This window comes from Talpa occidentalis, unplaced genomic scaffold (genome assembly GCF_014898055.3).
Source record: "Talpa occidentalis isolate TD23 unplaced genomic scaffold, MPIMG_talOcc4v2.1 talOcc4.8, whole genome shotgun sequence".
In the NCBI taxonomy this organism is placed as follows: domain Eukaryota; kingdom Metazoa; phylum Chordata; class Mammalia; order Eulipotyphla; family Talpidae; genus Talpa; species Talpa occidentalis.
The window spans coordinates 52,360,798-52,378,857 of record NW_023605194.1 but is presented as its reverse complement, the minus strand read 5'-3'; the positions used below and the strand labels follow the sequence as shown (position 1 = coordinate 52,378,857).

The window sequence follows — 18,060 nt, the reverse complement described above, 5'->3', positions numbered from 1 at the left end:
AACAGCAAGGCAGCAATGGCTTAAAGGGTCTTGCCTTTGTTAACATGACTGTGCAAATCTGTCCACTTGGAATACTTTGAGAGTTAAAATGTTATTTGAAACAGACTCTGCTTCCTAATAAACACAGTTGCTACCTTATTTTACAGAATAAAGATAGAGAAGGAAAAAAGAGCGAGGGATGTCATTTGACATGGCAGTCAGATTTTTCAACAGCCAACACTGTTAATCATTGTTGCTGTATTTAGTACAAAGTATAATGGGCTTAATCATAGCAGAGTTCTTTATAATCACAATTTAGTTAATGAACCCAATTTATTTTCAGGATAGACCTAAATGATTTTTGTACTGTTTTCAGTCTGATAAGAAAAAGCCGACCTTTGATAAAGGCATTGAGAAGAGTTAAAGTAATACCTACAAATTCTTAGTTTATAGTTTTAGTTTCTAAGGTCAGAACTTGGCCTCTCCTGCTGTCATTTTTATTTTCAAGTTAAGGAGAACTTTTACATTTAAGGAAGGTGAGGGACACTATTTCTTGTTGTCTTCTAAATATTGTCTACGGGTTAAAATTTCACTTGGAGTGATAATTGTCTTCAGTATTAATATTCCTAGGATGTTTTATATGCTGCCAAAGAAATGGAATTCAATCTATTTCAAGACATTACTGCTTGTTGTTCTTTATAAACATTCCTATTGAAAACTTGTTGCCAGAAATTATTGTGAAAAAACCATTGTTTGTGGTCATCTCATTATTTACTATGTACATGGGACAATGCAGAGCAGAAAGCCTGTGGGGCTGATGCCCAGATGAAGGGGTGCTACTGTGAACTGTGCGTACGGTATTCCAAGAACAGCTGCAATGAACAGGGAATTTCACAGCCTATATATTTCTTCCTCACTTGATCATCAGTAGGGAATGTGTATAAATTGGTATCAAATCAGGCTAGGATTTTATTTCAAGCACCACTTCTCCCAAACACTGCAGAGAAGATTTAAAGCGACAGCTGTTCCAAACAGTCAAGAATGTGTGCAGTGTCTCAAAGAAGGTTAATTGTTCCTCCCTTGTTGGGGTGAGGCAGGAAGAGTAGGGAGAAAATGAAAATGGATTAGTTTTCTCACTGTCTCAGAGTTTAACATTAGTCACTTTTCAGTAAATAGTTTCGGAGGCATTAAAAAAATTGGTTTAAAAGCATAATGCTTCTCTTGCAATCAGCTGCTCTGTATCTTTCTCAAAGTACTGTACTTATCAATATTCAGCTTTATGTAATTCTTTTCTGGAAAAAGCATTATGACTACAAATGAACTCCCCCAGAGAATCAGGATAAGTGGCATAAACCGTGTAACAAAGGTCCAAGCGCAGGGAACTGGAAAGAAATTAGACCAAATGTACAAGAACTCATGTGGGGAGAAACATGGTACAGTTGCTTTTCCATGACAGGCTATTTAAGGACACCAGAGCTATCACTGCTTGGGCTGGAGCAGAGACCAGGAAGCCCTGCAGCAGATTCTGTGGACCCAGAAATAGAGGGAGGTTCTTATTATCCTAATAATCAGTACTGAAAAAAACTGAAGAAATCAACACTCTTAAAATGGAGATCAAAAATTCATAATAAATAAAGTGAAATGCACTTCATCTTGAAAGACAAAACTAGAAGTTGTCATGACAAGTTGATATGATTTAGCAAAATGTAGGTATAACTGTGTTCATGTACACGGTCTCAGAAGGAACAAAGACCGAATTAAGTCTTTATGGAGAAAAACTGTACTTTTCCAACAAAGTTAATTGCCAGCTTGACACTCATCACTTTTAATTTTTATGGCATAAGCAAATCAAAGTTTTTTGCAAGAAGTACTTGAGAATCAAGGCGTCACCTAATTTCTTCCCCTTTATTTACTCTTCTGATTTTTTAAATCATTTTCATTTAGAACATTTATCAGGAAATCATCCTAATTCTTCACACTGGCTAGTGCAATGGTGCGAGAAAGTCATGTACTCATGTCTGGGCTGTGCTATTTCATTGCTTATCCTGAATTCATAAAATCCTACATCTTTTGCAAAACTTGTGGTTCCAGTCTATATTCAAATTGTTCAATATCCAACACCCTGAGGAAATACTGACAAACTGGGGCTAATGACAGCATTTAAGTAGGAAGAATGTTTAAGTAGGAATCAGTTTTAGAAATGGTCAGGTGGATATCTGTATGTTGTAATGAACGTTGCTTTCCAATACAACCTCACGTCAATGGGGACTCATGATTTGGATAATGGGGACTTATATTTTTAAACTAATAAAGTGAAATAGTTCTTTTAGACTTAAAATCTATCAACATAATCTCTTGGTATTCCTTTTTAGAACTTCATGCAAGACTGAGATCTTACAGGTGGACTGAGATCTTATAGGTAGAACTACTGAATAAATACATTTTAGCATATTTCTATCACAAAGAATCTGGAAATTTTAAAATTTGGGGACTAAATGTTTCAGGGAACAACAATCATGCCTTAGTATACAGAGATTCAACAGTGTCTTTCCTTTTTCAAATAGATAAGGTATTGATATATTTTAAACTTCTAAATTCCTTATTTATGGGCATAACCATTTCTTTTGTAGGTTATTAAATACAGAAACTGGCTAGCATCATGACAGAGAAGACAGTGAATCACAGATATCCCTGAAATAATTGTGACTATAAGTACCAGTCATACAATTATGGACAGCTTTAAAATCTCTATCTCTTACATGTAAGAATTACAAATGACTTTACATAGGAAGTTAATAATCAAAGAATATTATTTAAAAATCATAATAACATTTTTTGTGGCAGAGTTAGGTTACCTGAGATTGTGCATTAACATTGGCGCCATTTGTCACCAAGACCTTTACCACCTCTGCCTGCCCGGCCAAAGATGCTATGTGCAATGCTGTATTTCCTTTCTAGAAGATAAAAAGAAAGATATATCAACTCACACATTTTTTTCCTGCATGGTTTGACATTTTTACAAAATATCAAAAGCCCTCTTTGTTTACAAGTTCCCCGAAGACAACAAATTTGACATGTATCCCATGAGAAATTTGCCCTGATTCTTATTGAGGTCTGAATCCTCACTAAATTTGGCAAGTGATAGAAGAAGCATTAAACGTGGTACTGACCTTTGTAGCTGCATCTACATTGGCTTCTCTCTGTAGCAGTTCAGAAACCACTTCTACGTGACCTTCTTTGGAAGCAAGATGGAGGGCATTCAATCCATTCTGATTAAAAAGCAAAGGGAAAGCTTTACTCAGCAGGTTGAAAAGAGTGGAGTAAGCAGACTAACAAGAACTCTTGAGATAACTATCACACCATCACACCATTACTTGCATATGTGCGGTATAGAAACTTAATATGTGGAATAGAACTACTTAAAAGTTAGGGGGACTGTTTTGGTATCATTAGTTAATAAACTTAGGAATTATTAAAGACACATCGCTATATTTCTGAATAATCCTCTAAAAAAAGCACAGACTCATTTGATAATTCAAGCTGGTGAAATTTAACAGGAAAAAAAAAGAGAAAAGCCAAAACCAGAAAGTCTTGGCAACATCTAAAAAAAATTTAAGTAATTTAAAGTTTGGATTTTTACCTCTTTAACTAGAAAGCAAAACAATAGCAACAATAACTAACCTGATTGCAAATGTTGATGTCAACTCCATTTTTTATGTAATCAAGGGCCTTTTCTAAGTGTCCAGCTCGAGCTGCTCTTAAGTAACTTGCGTTGGCATCAGACTAAAAAACAAAACAAGAAAAACATTTTGATGAACAATCAAACTAATATACATGTTTCTAACTACCTAGTGTATAATCCAAATTAAAAGATAGAAAAACCGAGATTTTTAATTGAAGGTCTTTGTAAAGTCACCAGAAAAAGAGCAAATTCCTTAAAAGTTAATTTCTTTGTGATGTTATAACTGATTCTGAACTGGAATAGAAAATTTGTCAAAATATCCAGGCAAGTTAAATCAAAATACCATCATTTCTGGAGAGTAAAGAGACCCTGAAACTTAATATTGAATAGTTGTTACATTACAAAATCCTCCTTGTTCCTTTGTATCAGAAACTTAACATCTTGTATCAAGCTATCACAAGTTTTTTCCATTCATAGTTTCACAAATACATTTAATTGTTATGCTACTTTAACAGGAATTTATGGACAATGTTCTCTTGGAATTTTCTACAGGACACAGACATGTGTTGGAACCATAGATTGTACTTGGAAAGCATTTAAAATGTATACACAGATTATGAAGTGTAGTTTCTATATATTTTCTAGCAAGCTAAGGTCTTGGAAAAATCTCTTGAAAGCAATAGCAGGAGCAAATAACTAAGTCCATATGAATTTTAAAACAACAAAAAAACAATTTTATAATTCATCCACTGAAATTTCACAACTCTGAATTACTGCTGAACCCTCATATCTACAATTGCACTGTTGAAACACCTAATGGGAAAAAGGCGTGAGAGGAATAACAGCAAATTTGGGGCCATAGTCTGTAAAGGAATCTTGCTTAGTGCAGAACAATACAGAAGCAGGTTTTCTTAAAAGGGCAGCCAAAAGACATCTCATCGCTGGTTATAAATGCAATCACGCAGAGTATGGCTTAAAGGAGTAAAGTGTCTTCTTTCAGCCATTTGGTGATACCTCCTTCAATCCTTCAAATCCCCTGTTCATGCCACCTGTCTGTGAAGCCTTCCCAGACCTCCCAGGCAGAGGTTAATTGCTCAGTGCTCCCAAAGCATTAATTTCAGTGAGTTCTCTTGGTATTTATCACACATTATTCTAGTTTCACTGTACCTGTCCTTCTCTCCTAAATTGGAAGTCCCTTAAAAACAAGAGGAGGCAGATTAAGGGGGAGGTAGTTGGAAAACCTCCAAGATGCCAATCTTGGAGGAATGCTAATTCATGCCCAGCAATGTAATTGAGAAGGAAATTCCTTCTTTTACAAGGGCCTTTCACTCTGGAGTCACTTAAATGAGAGTTGACTTGCTAGAACCTCAAAGGAGAGGTACTGATCCAGGGTCCAAGGCCCTCCCCTCACCTTTCCCATTTACAGCAGTATCTCTCTCCCTGAAGGAACACTGCTTTCTCTGTCTATAAGTCAGAGTTTCTCAACCTTAGCATTATTGACATTTTCATCTGTATAATTTTTTGCTATCAGCAATAGTCCTGGTGAGTATCACTGTTTACCAGATTCCCTAGCTTCTACCCACCAGGTGCCAGTAGTAACTGCTCATGCAACAACCGAAAATGTCTTCCAAATTGCCAAAAATCCTGTGGGTGGGGAGGTAGAAATCTCAGTTGAGAACTTGGGCTCTAAACAAGTAGCAAACTAATTTGTTTAAAGATTACAGGCTACAATAGACTTCAACCTTTGGCCTATCTAGATCGCCACATTGTTGAAGTTAGCATAAGACAGTGACTATTGGTATATTCCTCTTTTAGTTTCTGCCACAATATAGCTGGTACCTATATTTTGTGAATGAGTGAATAAATCAATAAATAAGTAAATTGAGCTGAAATAACTATATGAAGTAAAATATCGCGTGGAACAATATAGAAATCTTAACAACAATAGCTTTTAAGTTGAGATTCTGCTATGGTACAGACACTATAAGCTAAGCCACTGAAGTGGTGTATTTAGCAATACATAGGTATTGCTAAAATAATACTGGGATTTGAAACAAACATGTAAGTCATTTAATTAGAGCAGAGGGTTAAGAAAGGGGAGGATAAGAAATATGGGTTTAGAGCTTCCCTGGTGGGCTAGGGGTTAAGTCTCCACGCTCTCACCTCTATGGCCTGAGTTTTATCCCCTGTCAGGGAGCTAAGCCACATATGGTGCAGCAGACCTCTCCTGTCTCATCCACTGTTCCCCTTTGCAGTGTATTTCAGTCAATCCACCTGTTCTGCTTCCCACATTGTCTCTAGTGAATCCTTTCACCCCCTGCACCTCCGGCTTACACCCAGTTCTTCTGCAAAATAAATATTAAAAAAAAAAAAAGAAATATGGGTTTAACCCAGACAGGGGACAACCAAATTCTGAGAATTTAAAGAAATATAAAATATAGACTTGGCAAAAATGAAGTCTCACTTGTCTTTATCTCACTGCTTGTTAAACTTTTCCAAATGGATGTGTCACTATTTTATCTTTCAAATACTGCCTATAGTATCTACATGTCATTGTTTATTTGCTTAGTGTTAAAAACAATATTTTGTATTAAGCTCAATATCAAGTTTTTTTTTTTTAAAGAAGTTTGCTATTTTGAGGTTAACATTTTTGTCTGGTTATTAATTTCAGTTGGAAATCAATTAGCAATACAAGGATGGCTCCTTGTATCATAAAATATCATCTTCTTTGTGCCTGCTCAATGACTTGTCTGTGAATTTGCCCAGGAGTGCTCTGATGCTGTTCTGGGAACAAATGACATCAATCTGCCTGGATATTTCAACCACCAGAGGTAACAACTGTGAATTAAGCATCCTAAACTCTGAATATGAGTACATGAAAACAGTGGCTAAAGAAGTTCACAAATGTGTTATTTCAAGAAAATTCTTCAAATTGAACAGGTTTGGCAATATGTTACCATTTTCCTCTCAGTGGTCCTCAACAAATACAAAATACCAAAAACAGAAACAAAAAACAAATCAAATCTAATATAGTGGTTCTCTACTATTTAGTATTTGGATTCTTTTGAGACTTAAAAAAAATGTATGAGCAAATTCTTTCCCTCAATGATTACACATAGATGCATACGCACACCAAAATTGCACACCCATCTCAAATGTACATTTGCACACACAATTTGCACACTGGATCATGTGCCGCAGGATTGAGAAACCTGCTCATGAATTCATGTCTATGAACCTGTCCTAAATGATAAGAATTCTCTGGTGGATGCCTTCATTATATCAATTTCACTCAGTGATTCTATCAAACAATTCTTTAAGGTAGCTATTTATCACCTAAGAACTTTAGGGAAAAAGAAAAAAAATCTATAGGACAAAAAAAATTTACTTTTTTCATTGTTCTCAATCCTCTATTGTTTACAGATATGCTCAACACACTGATACACAGCAATCAGCTATTTTATACTTAAAGCAAAAGTGTAGGGGAGGGAAGTGGGAGGAAAAGAAAAAGCAAGAAGAAATGAACAAAGCTTGCCTTAAAGAAGTGAAACAACTTAAGAAGTTACAGGACAGAAAAAAGAAATAAGAAGTTTCTCCTTTTTTTTTACTCACAACCACCAGCCAACAATGCAGCCTGCATTGTGGAATACTGTTGTTTGGGCTAACATCTGGCTGTGAGTGGTGAACAAAACAGATGTGGCACAAATGAAGACCCAGTTGTCTTCATCTTACTGTCTCTTAACACTTTTCCAAAATGTGTTGCTAAAGCGGAAGGGTAAACAATGGATTCTTCACTATTTTTCCCTTTCAAACTCTGCCCACAATACCAATGTATACATTGCTGCTTATTTCCTTAATGTTAAACAGGTAATATTTTGCTTTAGGCACAGTATCGATGTGTTGGATCTCTTTGTTGTCATTTCATCAAACAACTAGGGATTAGTCTTAATTACTAGCAATGGCCTGTGCTTTTTTTTTTTAATGTTGAATACTATTAAAACAATGCCTCTTAACACTAGTTGTAGATAAATTACTATGGAAGGATATTAGGTCCCCTGAGAAGTTGAGCTTGCCACACGAAAGTCATACAGAAGAGGTCATTGCCTAAGGAGCTAGTAGGCACAAAATACATATAAGCAGGTTGTCAGTGTTTTTCTTCCCTTGGGTGACCAATATTTGAAAGAAGAATTTGGAAAATGAAAGTGTCTTTGATTACCATTCAATGTCTTATCTAATTAGTTACTGTATTTCACAGGAAAGAAAAATGAACCATGTTTCTTTTCAAAGAAATAGCTTTAAGGATAGAGTTAAACATGATTATCAATTAATCTAATAGCTCAATTTCTACTAGTACAGTAGTCCCTCCCTTATCTGGGGGATGTGTTCCAAAACACTCAATGGGAATCCTATACATATTTACTTACAATAAATTTTAATTTATAAATTGGACACAATAAGAGATTAACACTAACTAATAATGAAATAAAACAATTATAACACAGTAATGTAATAAAAGTTACATGCATGTCGTCTTTCTCCGTTTATCATACTGTATATGCAATACTTTCAGACCATGGTGGTGGGCCATGGGCAACTGAAACCACAAGAAGAGGAAGCATGGATCAGGGCAGACTACTGCACAGCAAGTCCTCACTTAGCATCATGGACAGAGTCTTGGAAACAGCAACTTTAAGCAAAAAGAACATTATAATGAAATTAATTTTATCATAGGCTGACAGAAGGTAGGTTAAGTTTCAGCAGCATATTTCCAGTGACAAATATATCATCAAACTTCTAAATAAAAACCCGAAACACTTCCAATATTAAACAATAATTTGTTTCATTCATTCATCCATTTTCCAACCCACTTATTTCCAGACCAGGGTCATGGTGGCCAAAGCTTATCCCAGTGCCTTAGGGTCCAACACTGGACAGGAGCCCTCCCATCACAGGGGGTACGCTTGCACTCACCCACATTCACTCAGACTGGGACAACTTAGTCACAGCAATGAAGCTAAACTGCACATCTTTGGGATGTGGAAGAAAACCAGGGCACCCACAGAATACGGAAGAATGTGCAAACTCCACAGAGAGTGCCTCTGGCCAGAAGACTTTATCCCTTTATCAACATTATAATGAAAAGACATTGGACAAAATGTTATTCAAAGGACCTGCCATACTCTACTGATATCATGTAGCATAGAGTAGTGGTTAGAAAGAATAAACATTCCCTGAGTGTCAACATCAGCAATAACCACCTCATAACTCTGGCTTCAACTAGATACCATTACTAGTGCTTATTCTAATTGTATTAGCTACAGTATAAAATATATTAATTGTCTATATCCTTGTACAATTGTGGTGGGGATGTTAACCAGACCATCTTACTCCAGAGTCTAGGCTGTTAACCACTACTCTATGAAAGGTCTTAATAAGTCTTTAGCCATAGTTTATGCTTAGTCATTCTTCATTCACTCATTCATTCATTCATCTTTCATCAATCATTCCATATATCCTATTGACTATGTAGGTACTTGCAGATAACATATTCTATAATTCCAATTACTTCATTAAGTTCATTTTAGGGTGCAAGACCAGGCTAATACTGGACTGAAGAAGTAGACTGGTGACTCCGTGAGAATGTAATAGAGTTCTGCTCCATTGTTTCTAAACCGCAGTGGGCAACCTCTGGGGTCCATTAGTATCTAATATACCAATTCTCTTAATCAATTATCTGGGAAGCATGTGAAGAATAAGATCTTCCTTGTGAGCTTCAGGTTCCTTTTCTCTACTGCTTCCCTACCCTCTGCCTGCCAACAGATTCAGTTGTTTCTTAAACCTACAAAAAATAATCTTTCCTTCCAATTTTCTACCTGTCACCTTTCCCAAATAATGGTTATCTCTATATTTTAGTGTAGAGGATTGGTTAACTGGTATGTATTCCAGTTACTCCACTCATTTATGGTAGTAGATTTGGCAAAATTTTAAGATACATGTGCCTCAATTTTCTTCAGTTGTCAAATAGGGATAAAATAATCTGTTAGAATGAAATTAGATAACTTTATGTAAGGTGACTAACAGTGTGAGTAAAGAGCAAATTCTCAATGAACAATTGTTATTTTATTTTTTAATATTTGTAAACATCAAACAGTTTGAAGGATTGATTTAGGTTCATTGTTTATTTCCTTAAAACTAAAATCCATATTTGTGGCCATGACAACATGGCTTTTCTTCATCAATAAAGTCTTTCTGTACAAATTCACTAATGATCTCTTGATCATCAAATCCCATTACTTAATTTTAGTTCTGTCATCTCTCTTTTTTTTTTAAAAGATTTATTTATTTATACAAGAACTGGGATACAGGCCAGATGCGTGGGAGGGTGAGAGGATTCACCGGAGACAGAGTGGGGAACAGAACAGGCAGACTGACCGAAATAGACTGCTGAGGGGAGCAGCAGGCGAGACAGGAGAGGTCTGCCTTGCCATGTGGGATTGTCACTGGCCGGCCGGGATCAAACCCGTGCTGCTGTGGACAGCTTCACAGTGCGGCGCTCAACCACCTGCGCCACCAGGAAGGCCCTACTTCTGTCCTCTCTTTATACTCAACCACTTGATGGCACTGAACCCTTTCTTTTTCTTGAAAAATCTTCCCTTTAACTTTTTTGTTCACTTCTTTTTGTTTCTCACTGCCTCAACCTATCACTGAAAAATTTCCCTTTTCCACACATTCAGAAATCACATTTCTTTCTTTTCTGCACTCATTCCCAAAGTGACCTCCTCATGACTGTGGCTTCTATTTTCCCTCCAAGCTCAAAGTTCTGTATCTACATGGTGCCCATCTGTGCACCAAAGCATTTCCAGTTCAATGTTCCACATTTGCTCACCTCAACAACTGCAATGATATTTACTGAGACCATATATCTGTCACTTCAACTAGATACTAATGGTAACAATGTGACTTTCATAAAGTCTCTATTTCCTTATATCCATTTAAAGATAGCAAGATTATCCTCATCACTTAGGATACAACTTTGGTGTATATGGTTTTTTTTCCTTTCTCATTCTTTCCCTCAAACTTTTTTCCAGAAAGTTGTGTGTATGCATCCTGTGAAATACTCTGTCTCTGGAGCTTTTATTTCCATTTTTCTTTAAAAATGTATTTATCATAATGCATACCATAATACAAAAAGAGTACCTAAAATGTATAAAGAATTTAAAAAGAAATCATAAGACAAACATTCATAACAGAAAGACCATAAAAATCATAAAAGATACACCAATTACCTCAAGAATGAAAGTTACAAGCAGCTTTGCAGACTTCCAATTATTTTATGCTATTATTATGTAGATTTATGCACATGTTATTATTATAAATTACTTCTTAAAATTTCAATCAAGAAAGGAATCTACATTAAAGATGCAGACCATCCATCCCAACTGTCTCTCAAAGGCATCCCCTGTTCTAGTTAATCATTCTCATGCCTTTTTAAAAAGTTTTAACACCTGTTTACCTACCCAAGCTAAATATTTATGTTATGGAGTGTCTCAGCACTCTGAAAGCAAAATCATGCACTATATATCCTTCTGTGACAAGCTTCTTTTGTTGAATGTTGTATTTCCTAGAGTCATTGTGTTGACGTGTTTAACTCTACTCAATTTATCATTGCTGTTCAGAAGATTCCATTACGTGATTATGCAGAGTTGATGGATATCGGTATTGTTTCCAGTTTGGATTGACTATGTATGGTGCTGATACAAACATTCTAGCACTAGTCCTGGAATGCACAGGCAAGATTTTTAAAGGTATATACCTAGGATGATAAATAATGGGTCAGTCACATGTGCTTATTCAAGTTTACTAGTTAATGGCAATTTTAGTGTTACAGTGATTTACCAATTTACAATTTCTATGGTTTGTAATCATTGATTATGGGTTCATATTTCTTAGATATTAATCTCTGAGAATTTGCTCGGGCCTAAGCAAACATTGTCTTATTCTAAAAAGGAATTTAAGATTACTTCTGCCAATTGCCTTGAGGCACTATAAATCCAAAATTATTTTAAAGAGAACTGCTTGCCTTGAGGTTTGTTTTTAAAAAGACTACATAGATAAATTTAGATCTCAAACTGGTATGGATATGAGGGATTTCTTGTGATTACAAATTTCAGAGGAGATTTTTTTCCCTTCCATCTGGTACCAAATTGAGCCAGGCAAGTTTTTGCTGTTCTTATCTATGTGATAGTTTTACTTCCTGCCCACCCTTATATTGGGAGCTATACTTTTGGGACCAGCTTAACTGGAAATCTCTTATTAGAATGTACACTTTGGGCATGATCCAGGTTTTTCTCTCCTGTGCCCTATCTATTCAGTCAAGTAAAACTGATTCTTCTTTCATAAAATTTTTCACCTTCATAGATCACTTACTTTTGTGCCAACTCCAGGTACACTTCAAAAGACTTCTTTTTCATCACTATCTTACTATCTTAGTACTACTAACAACTGAAAGTATGTTTAACATATCTTTTCCATTCAGTCTGCTATTTGTCCAGTTTGGGCCCTTTGCCATATGATGTCTAAATCCCTCTAAAAACCTGCAGGAGGTTGAAGTTGGCAAACTCTCCCTAGCTGAATATGAATAGGCCAGAAGCACTGAACAATATTCAGGAGCTTGCAAGGAACCACCAAGGACTCTGATCAAAGCATGCCAAGGATGAGCGCTGTAATTTAGTGTTTACTATAGGTCTGCAGGTCAGAGATTTCACTAAGCATTTTCCGTACATTCTTATTATGTAGTATTATACTTGGATTATTATTATTTATTTCTTAAAAATTTAATCAAAATAGGAATCTACATAATGGAGATGGAAAACTAAGTGTAATAAAAATTAAGTGATTTGCCCAAGTTCACATAGTGCAGCAAGGATTGAACATACTACTGTTTGATAACAACCTCAGGCTATCTGCTTAACATCAAAGGTTCTATGGAGTCCTGGGGCTCAAGAATACTGCAATCAAGAGTAAGGCTAGGGCCTCCCTCATGGCGCAAGGGGTTAAGATGCAGCACTATGAAGCTATCTGCAGCCATTGCAGCACGAGTTCGATCTCCAGCTAGGGAAGTGACCCATATGGTGCAGCAGACCTCTCCTAACTCTCCCACTGCTCCCTTCAGCAGTGTATGTCAGTCCATCTACCTGTTCTGTTTCCCACTACGTCTCTGGTGAATCCTCTCTCCCCAAACCTCTGGCCTATTCCCCAGTTCTCATATGCCTGAAAGAATAAATCTTTAAAAAAAAAGTGAGGCTAAGACTCATATATACCTATTTCAGTTTCACCCCAAGTAGATGTACTTTTATCTAATTTATATATTGATGTTTGATGACATACTTCATTTGTAAAACTGTTTCTGCTTTTAAACTGTATTATTCAATCAATTTCATAATCTCTGAGGTCCTTTACAACCTACCCCAAATAAACATTTCTAGTTTGAACTAAAACATGAACAATGATCTTAAAAGCAATATTGACAGCTTATTATTCCTCAAAGACATTGTTTCTGGATGGTTCCCATAATTTCCTGGTACTGTGACTTCACCCACAACACTCCTTTGCCCGTAATGCTCAGCTCTCTTCTCCACTAACAGATTCGCCTACTGAGTCTAAGATTCAGTTCAAAAGTTACTTCATCTGTGCTATTTCCCCAGATCAACAAGAGACATGTCTCTTCTGATTCCAAAAGCACTTGGTCTTTTCTACTTGTCAGGTCGTCCATCAAGACGGACTGTAATCTCTCTTAGGGTAGCTCCTTGTCCTGTTCAAAACTTACACCAACTTAATAGTCAACAAAATAAGTCTGTTCCATATTGTCTCCAGTCCCTTGATCTCTTCCCATTTCTCCAAAGAAAGACAAGACATGAGTGGCAGACTTGGGAGTCCTTCCTTGAAATACAAAAGAAGAACTCAGTGGGTCTGAATTTATTTGGGTTCCCTAATGTACCTTGGGCACACTGCTTGATTTTGCTTGCTGGGATCACCTGCGGAGCACCTTGCTTGTTTTAAGAATATCCCTTTGAAAAAATACGCAGGTCAAGTCTGCATCTATTGTATTTCTGAACCCTAAGACATGTAATGATCCTGATATCAAAAAATACAGTACCATATCAAAAAATCATTGGACACTTAATAATAAGTAAGCCATTTTCAATAGTTTGTCCCAAATTCATTCTTACAAATCTTTGAAGTCTATACCTTACAGATCAGAAGTTAGAAGCCAACAGCATTTTTCTAGAAACACGCAGAGCTGGGATTAGCATTCACATCTACTCAAGTATTAGAACTCTACTCATAATTCCTATCCTCTAATGTCTTTCTTGCTTTAATGTTCTAGAGGGATAGAAAAGCAGAAAAAAGAACATATTCATTGAGTAAGGCAAAAAGCAACAACATTTAATTAGCATCCTGGGAGTGGACTGCATTTCTGCCAAATGCTTTCCATACAGGGCTGCAGTACGGTCATTGTTCTCTTAACCTCCCTTCCTCACTCTTTGTCTAACAAAGGATGAGGCCCAAATACAGAAGACCTCACGTCAGAATTCCCTCGCCCACATGATCTTAGTATTAGTCAATTGTTTTTTGCCCTAATGGTTTATGCTAGTTGTTCTGATTGTTGTACTTATGCAATTTAATTAGATATTTAAACTACAAAATGTCACACAGAGAAAGATTTGTATGAAAACTAAATTAAAAGCTTCGGAAAGACTTATTAGAAATAAAAGAGTTACTGCTGAATCAGATATGGATGAGATGACTGTAGTGGATAAAATTAAAAATCAGAAAAACCTAGGATGATTTTATAGTCAGATTCTTCATAGGTTTCTTTAATTTTTAGCTTCCTTCAAAGATATTAAAACTTATACACAGAAAAAGTATTGTTGTTATAGAAGGACAACATGAAAGCCAGCCGCTGCTACCATGTTCAGAGAAAAGTCCTCATCTTGATAGCCTATGCTTGAGCAATGGATGTATAATTATGCAGTATTGATTAAAAATTGAATTTTGAAGGAGTATATGTGCATTTTATGATTCCTGACTCTTAGCTATTTTTTAAAAATGAACCAAATGATGACTGATGAATTTCTGCTGTGCAAAAAACCTTCCACTAAACATGTTCTCTTCTTTTCAAGAAGTTAATTTCAAGAAGATTCTAAGATACTGCTAATAAAGTTTCCTTCAATAAAATTTTCCAAAACCCTTCATTATTCAGGTGGCCAGATCCTATAGATCACATTGCCTGCTTTCTAGTCACCCATCAGAAAGTATGACCCACAAACAGCACCAATTTTCTCACCTTCTCACATTGAATGTGCTAATTGAAATGTAAGCAGCAGTACCAACATATAAATGCAGACATGTCCAGAAAGCAAATAAATCTGTTTTCTTACATCTACATTTTTCATTCCACTGTGATATTTATGAAAGTGAGTTCATAAGTCTGGGTCTTCAAATAATAAATAACATGCCTTTTCTATTAAATTACAACAAATATTCAATGTAGATGTTATATCAGTTATTCCATCACCAGGACTGGGGGCTCATATTCAATAAAGGCATCAAAGTCTCGCAGTTAAACAGAAGTGCCTACTTAGCCTTTACCTTGAGGATGCAGGACAACTTTCAGTTATTTTATAATAATCTAGCTGTGTAGACTGGGCCAACATGCTAAGAATTCATAGCAGAGGAAAGTGCAGAAATGACAGAGTTCACAGAAGCTCTTTGAGAGAGCCATTTCTGCATCCTGGATATAGGCAGAAAACCGCTAAGAAAAAGGGAAGTAGGACTTCAAGAGAGGATTAATCAGCAGTGAGAAGAAAGGAAAAGTGGGCAGGGGTAATAGAAATGAAAAGTTTTGAGGAATAGTGAATAGATGATCCATCCTGAAAAGGAGAGTCCTTTGGGTGGAATAATACAAAAGCGGTTCACAGACACTTTGAAATGGTAGCTAAATCTGATTCAATTTCACCATAAACATTCCAGGAAACAGTAAACCAGTTTTAGGAACAGAAAAATAATCATCAAATCTGCCTTTTAGCCCAAATAATTGACAGCAGATTAGAGTGTGGGAGAAAGTGGAGACAAAAAGATCTATAGATCAATGACTATTAATCCACCCAGCCTCAAGTATCTCCAGAGGAAAATTAAAAACAACAAAAAACAAACCACTCAAACCAGACAGTCCAGTTCCACCCCCGAGAGTCAATTGGTCTCAGATGGCATATTTTGACAAATGCAGCTCAAGCAATTCTAACCAGAGACTAGAAGTAAGTGCCATTGAATTGGGTTATTGTAAAAACACGGCTCTGTGTGATAGGGAGATAGCAGTTGAAGAGTGATGCGATGGGCATTGTGGAGGTCTGCAGACAGGCTTCATTTCACTAAGACAACCCAGAGATCTCAGCACCAGATTTTTAAATTTTGACCTTCATATTTGCCTCTTCCCCATTTCCTTTACTCTCCTATGATCCCCTTTCATTTTTTATTTTATTTTTTTAAAAGATTTATTTATTTATTTACACAAGCACTGGGTACAGTCAGAAGCGCAGGAAGGTGAGAGAATTCACCAGAGCCAGAGTGGGAAGCAGAACAGGCAGACTGACGAAATACACTGCTGAGGGGAGCAGTGGGTGGCAGGAGAGAGGTCTGTGCGCCATGTGGGATCCTTGCAGGTGGCCGGGGATCGAACCGGCGTTACAGAGGCTGCGGGCAGCTTTGCAACCCCAGCGCTCAACCGCTGCACCACGGGGGAGGCCCCTTCTATGATCCCCTTTTAAAAGCAAGTTTTATAATCAGACACTAAAAATATTAGACTTTTTCTTGGTAGCACAGGGCAGTGATTTTTGGAGAATGAAGTAATACAGATTTGTAAATAATTATAAATCTGGAAAAGGACTTGCACAATATGGGGGCTGCTTATCAAAATCTCAAGGCCCTCTATGGCATAGCTCCTTAATTAGTGATTTCAATACCAATTACCGCTTTAAAATATAAATGGAGCTGCTTTGCAGATATCTCAAAATCCAAGACTAGCGTGTTTATTTAGAATAGAATGCTTTTCAACAACAAAAGGCCAATGGCTTGAGGGTCATAGTCCTCTGAGTTTAATGCTGTGAGTTCAGAAGTGGGGTTGATGTTCATGTCCCTTGGAACATTGTGCTGCCCAAGCACGTAAGAGGGGAGCCAGAGACAAAGGGTAGATTTTTCTTACCCACCAGACCAGAATCACTGTGAAAACCCTGGGATATAGCTATTTAGATAATGCCCTTTCAAAGTTGCCAGATATTTTAGAGTAAGATATCATGTGCTAATATTTCATAGATATTTTGCACAATGATCTAATTTTTGACCAATTTCAAAAGAATGCAACCAATTGTGCAACTAAAACAACTGTGACATTCATGTTACAATCTGCCTCCTGCCAATAGAAACCTCTGATCCTTAGGAGACTGTTTCTTCTCTCTTCTTCTCTCCTCCCCACCCATCAAAAGGGTATAAGGCCTTTATGTGAGCAAGTTAGTCCTTTTAGGTATATGTACAGGGATGGGATGCAGAGATCTTAAATAAAGGAGGATTGTGTGTGTGTGTGTGTGTGTGTGTGTGCGTGTGTGTTTCATGGCAAGTGCTTAAAAAAAGTTGGATCCTTTTACTTAGACAAGACCTGGGGTTATTAAGATTTCAATCTTTTTTTAATTGCCACTGAGTTACTGGAAACAAACCAGCATTTTCCATCCATCAATCAGTAAGAAGAGTAACCAGTAAGGGAAATGCTTCTAAAGGCTATCCACATTTGTAATCATCATTACCAAAGCCTCTCCAAAGGAGCTGTCTCCACAGATTTCTTCCAATTACTACAAGCCTGCCTTTGTTTGTAAGGATTTTGCTTGGAAGTCACCCCAGTTCATCCCTGAGAATGAGGTCACTGTCCCCTAACACATGTTAGGCATGGTTAGCATCTTTACCCTGGGATCCACGCCAGAAAGGCCCCTGCTGTTGCACATTGCAAACCTGCCAGGGTGTCTGTGCTCAGTGGTCCTGCTAAAACTGAAAAGCAAAACTTCCAAACTTTATCTTTAAGTAGAGGGGAATGGGAATCAATTAAACAAATAAACACAGTGCTGGCAGGCTTCTATTTTTCTAAAGGCAGTGTTTTGAAGAGATTTACCTTGCCATGCTGATAAAATCCACTCTCATTAAGTCTCTAAAATGATCTGGTTTACATCAAAAGAAGATCTAGAATCCAGGCCTCATGCAATGTCTTTTCTCATCCAGAATTCAGAGCCCTAAAAATTCTCTGGGAGGCTGATTAGAAATAAAAATAAATACAGAAAAGATGTTTCCCACGGAGG

General features: G+C 36.8%; 1 protein-coding gene across 4 annotated transcripts in view; it reads right to left on the bottom strand.

The window, feature by feature from the left end:
* Window positions 1-18,060, bottom strand: part of ANK3 (ankyrin 3) — a 322,189-nt gene that overhangs the window by 213,809 nt on the left and 90,320 nt on the right. For all 4 annotated transcript variants that reach the window (XM_054690069.1, XM_054690067.1, XM_054690068.1 and 1 more), the window contains exons 2-4: window positions 3,661-3,762; window positions 3,150-3,248; window positions 2,835-2,933 (exon numbers count right to left, since the gene is read on the bottom strand). In XM_054690069.1, the coding sequence (XP_054546044.1) occupies window positions 2,835-2,933; window positions 3,150-3,248; window positions 3,661-3,762 (300 nt within the window). The remainder of the gene's footprint in view (window positions 1-2,834; window positions 2,934-3,149; window positions 3,249-3,660; window positions 3,763-18,060) is intronic.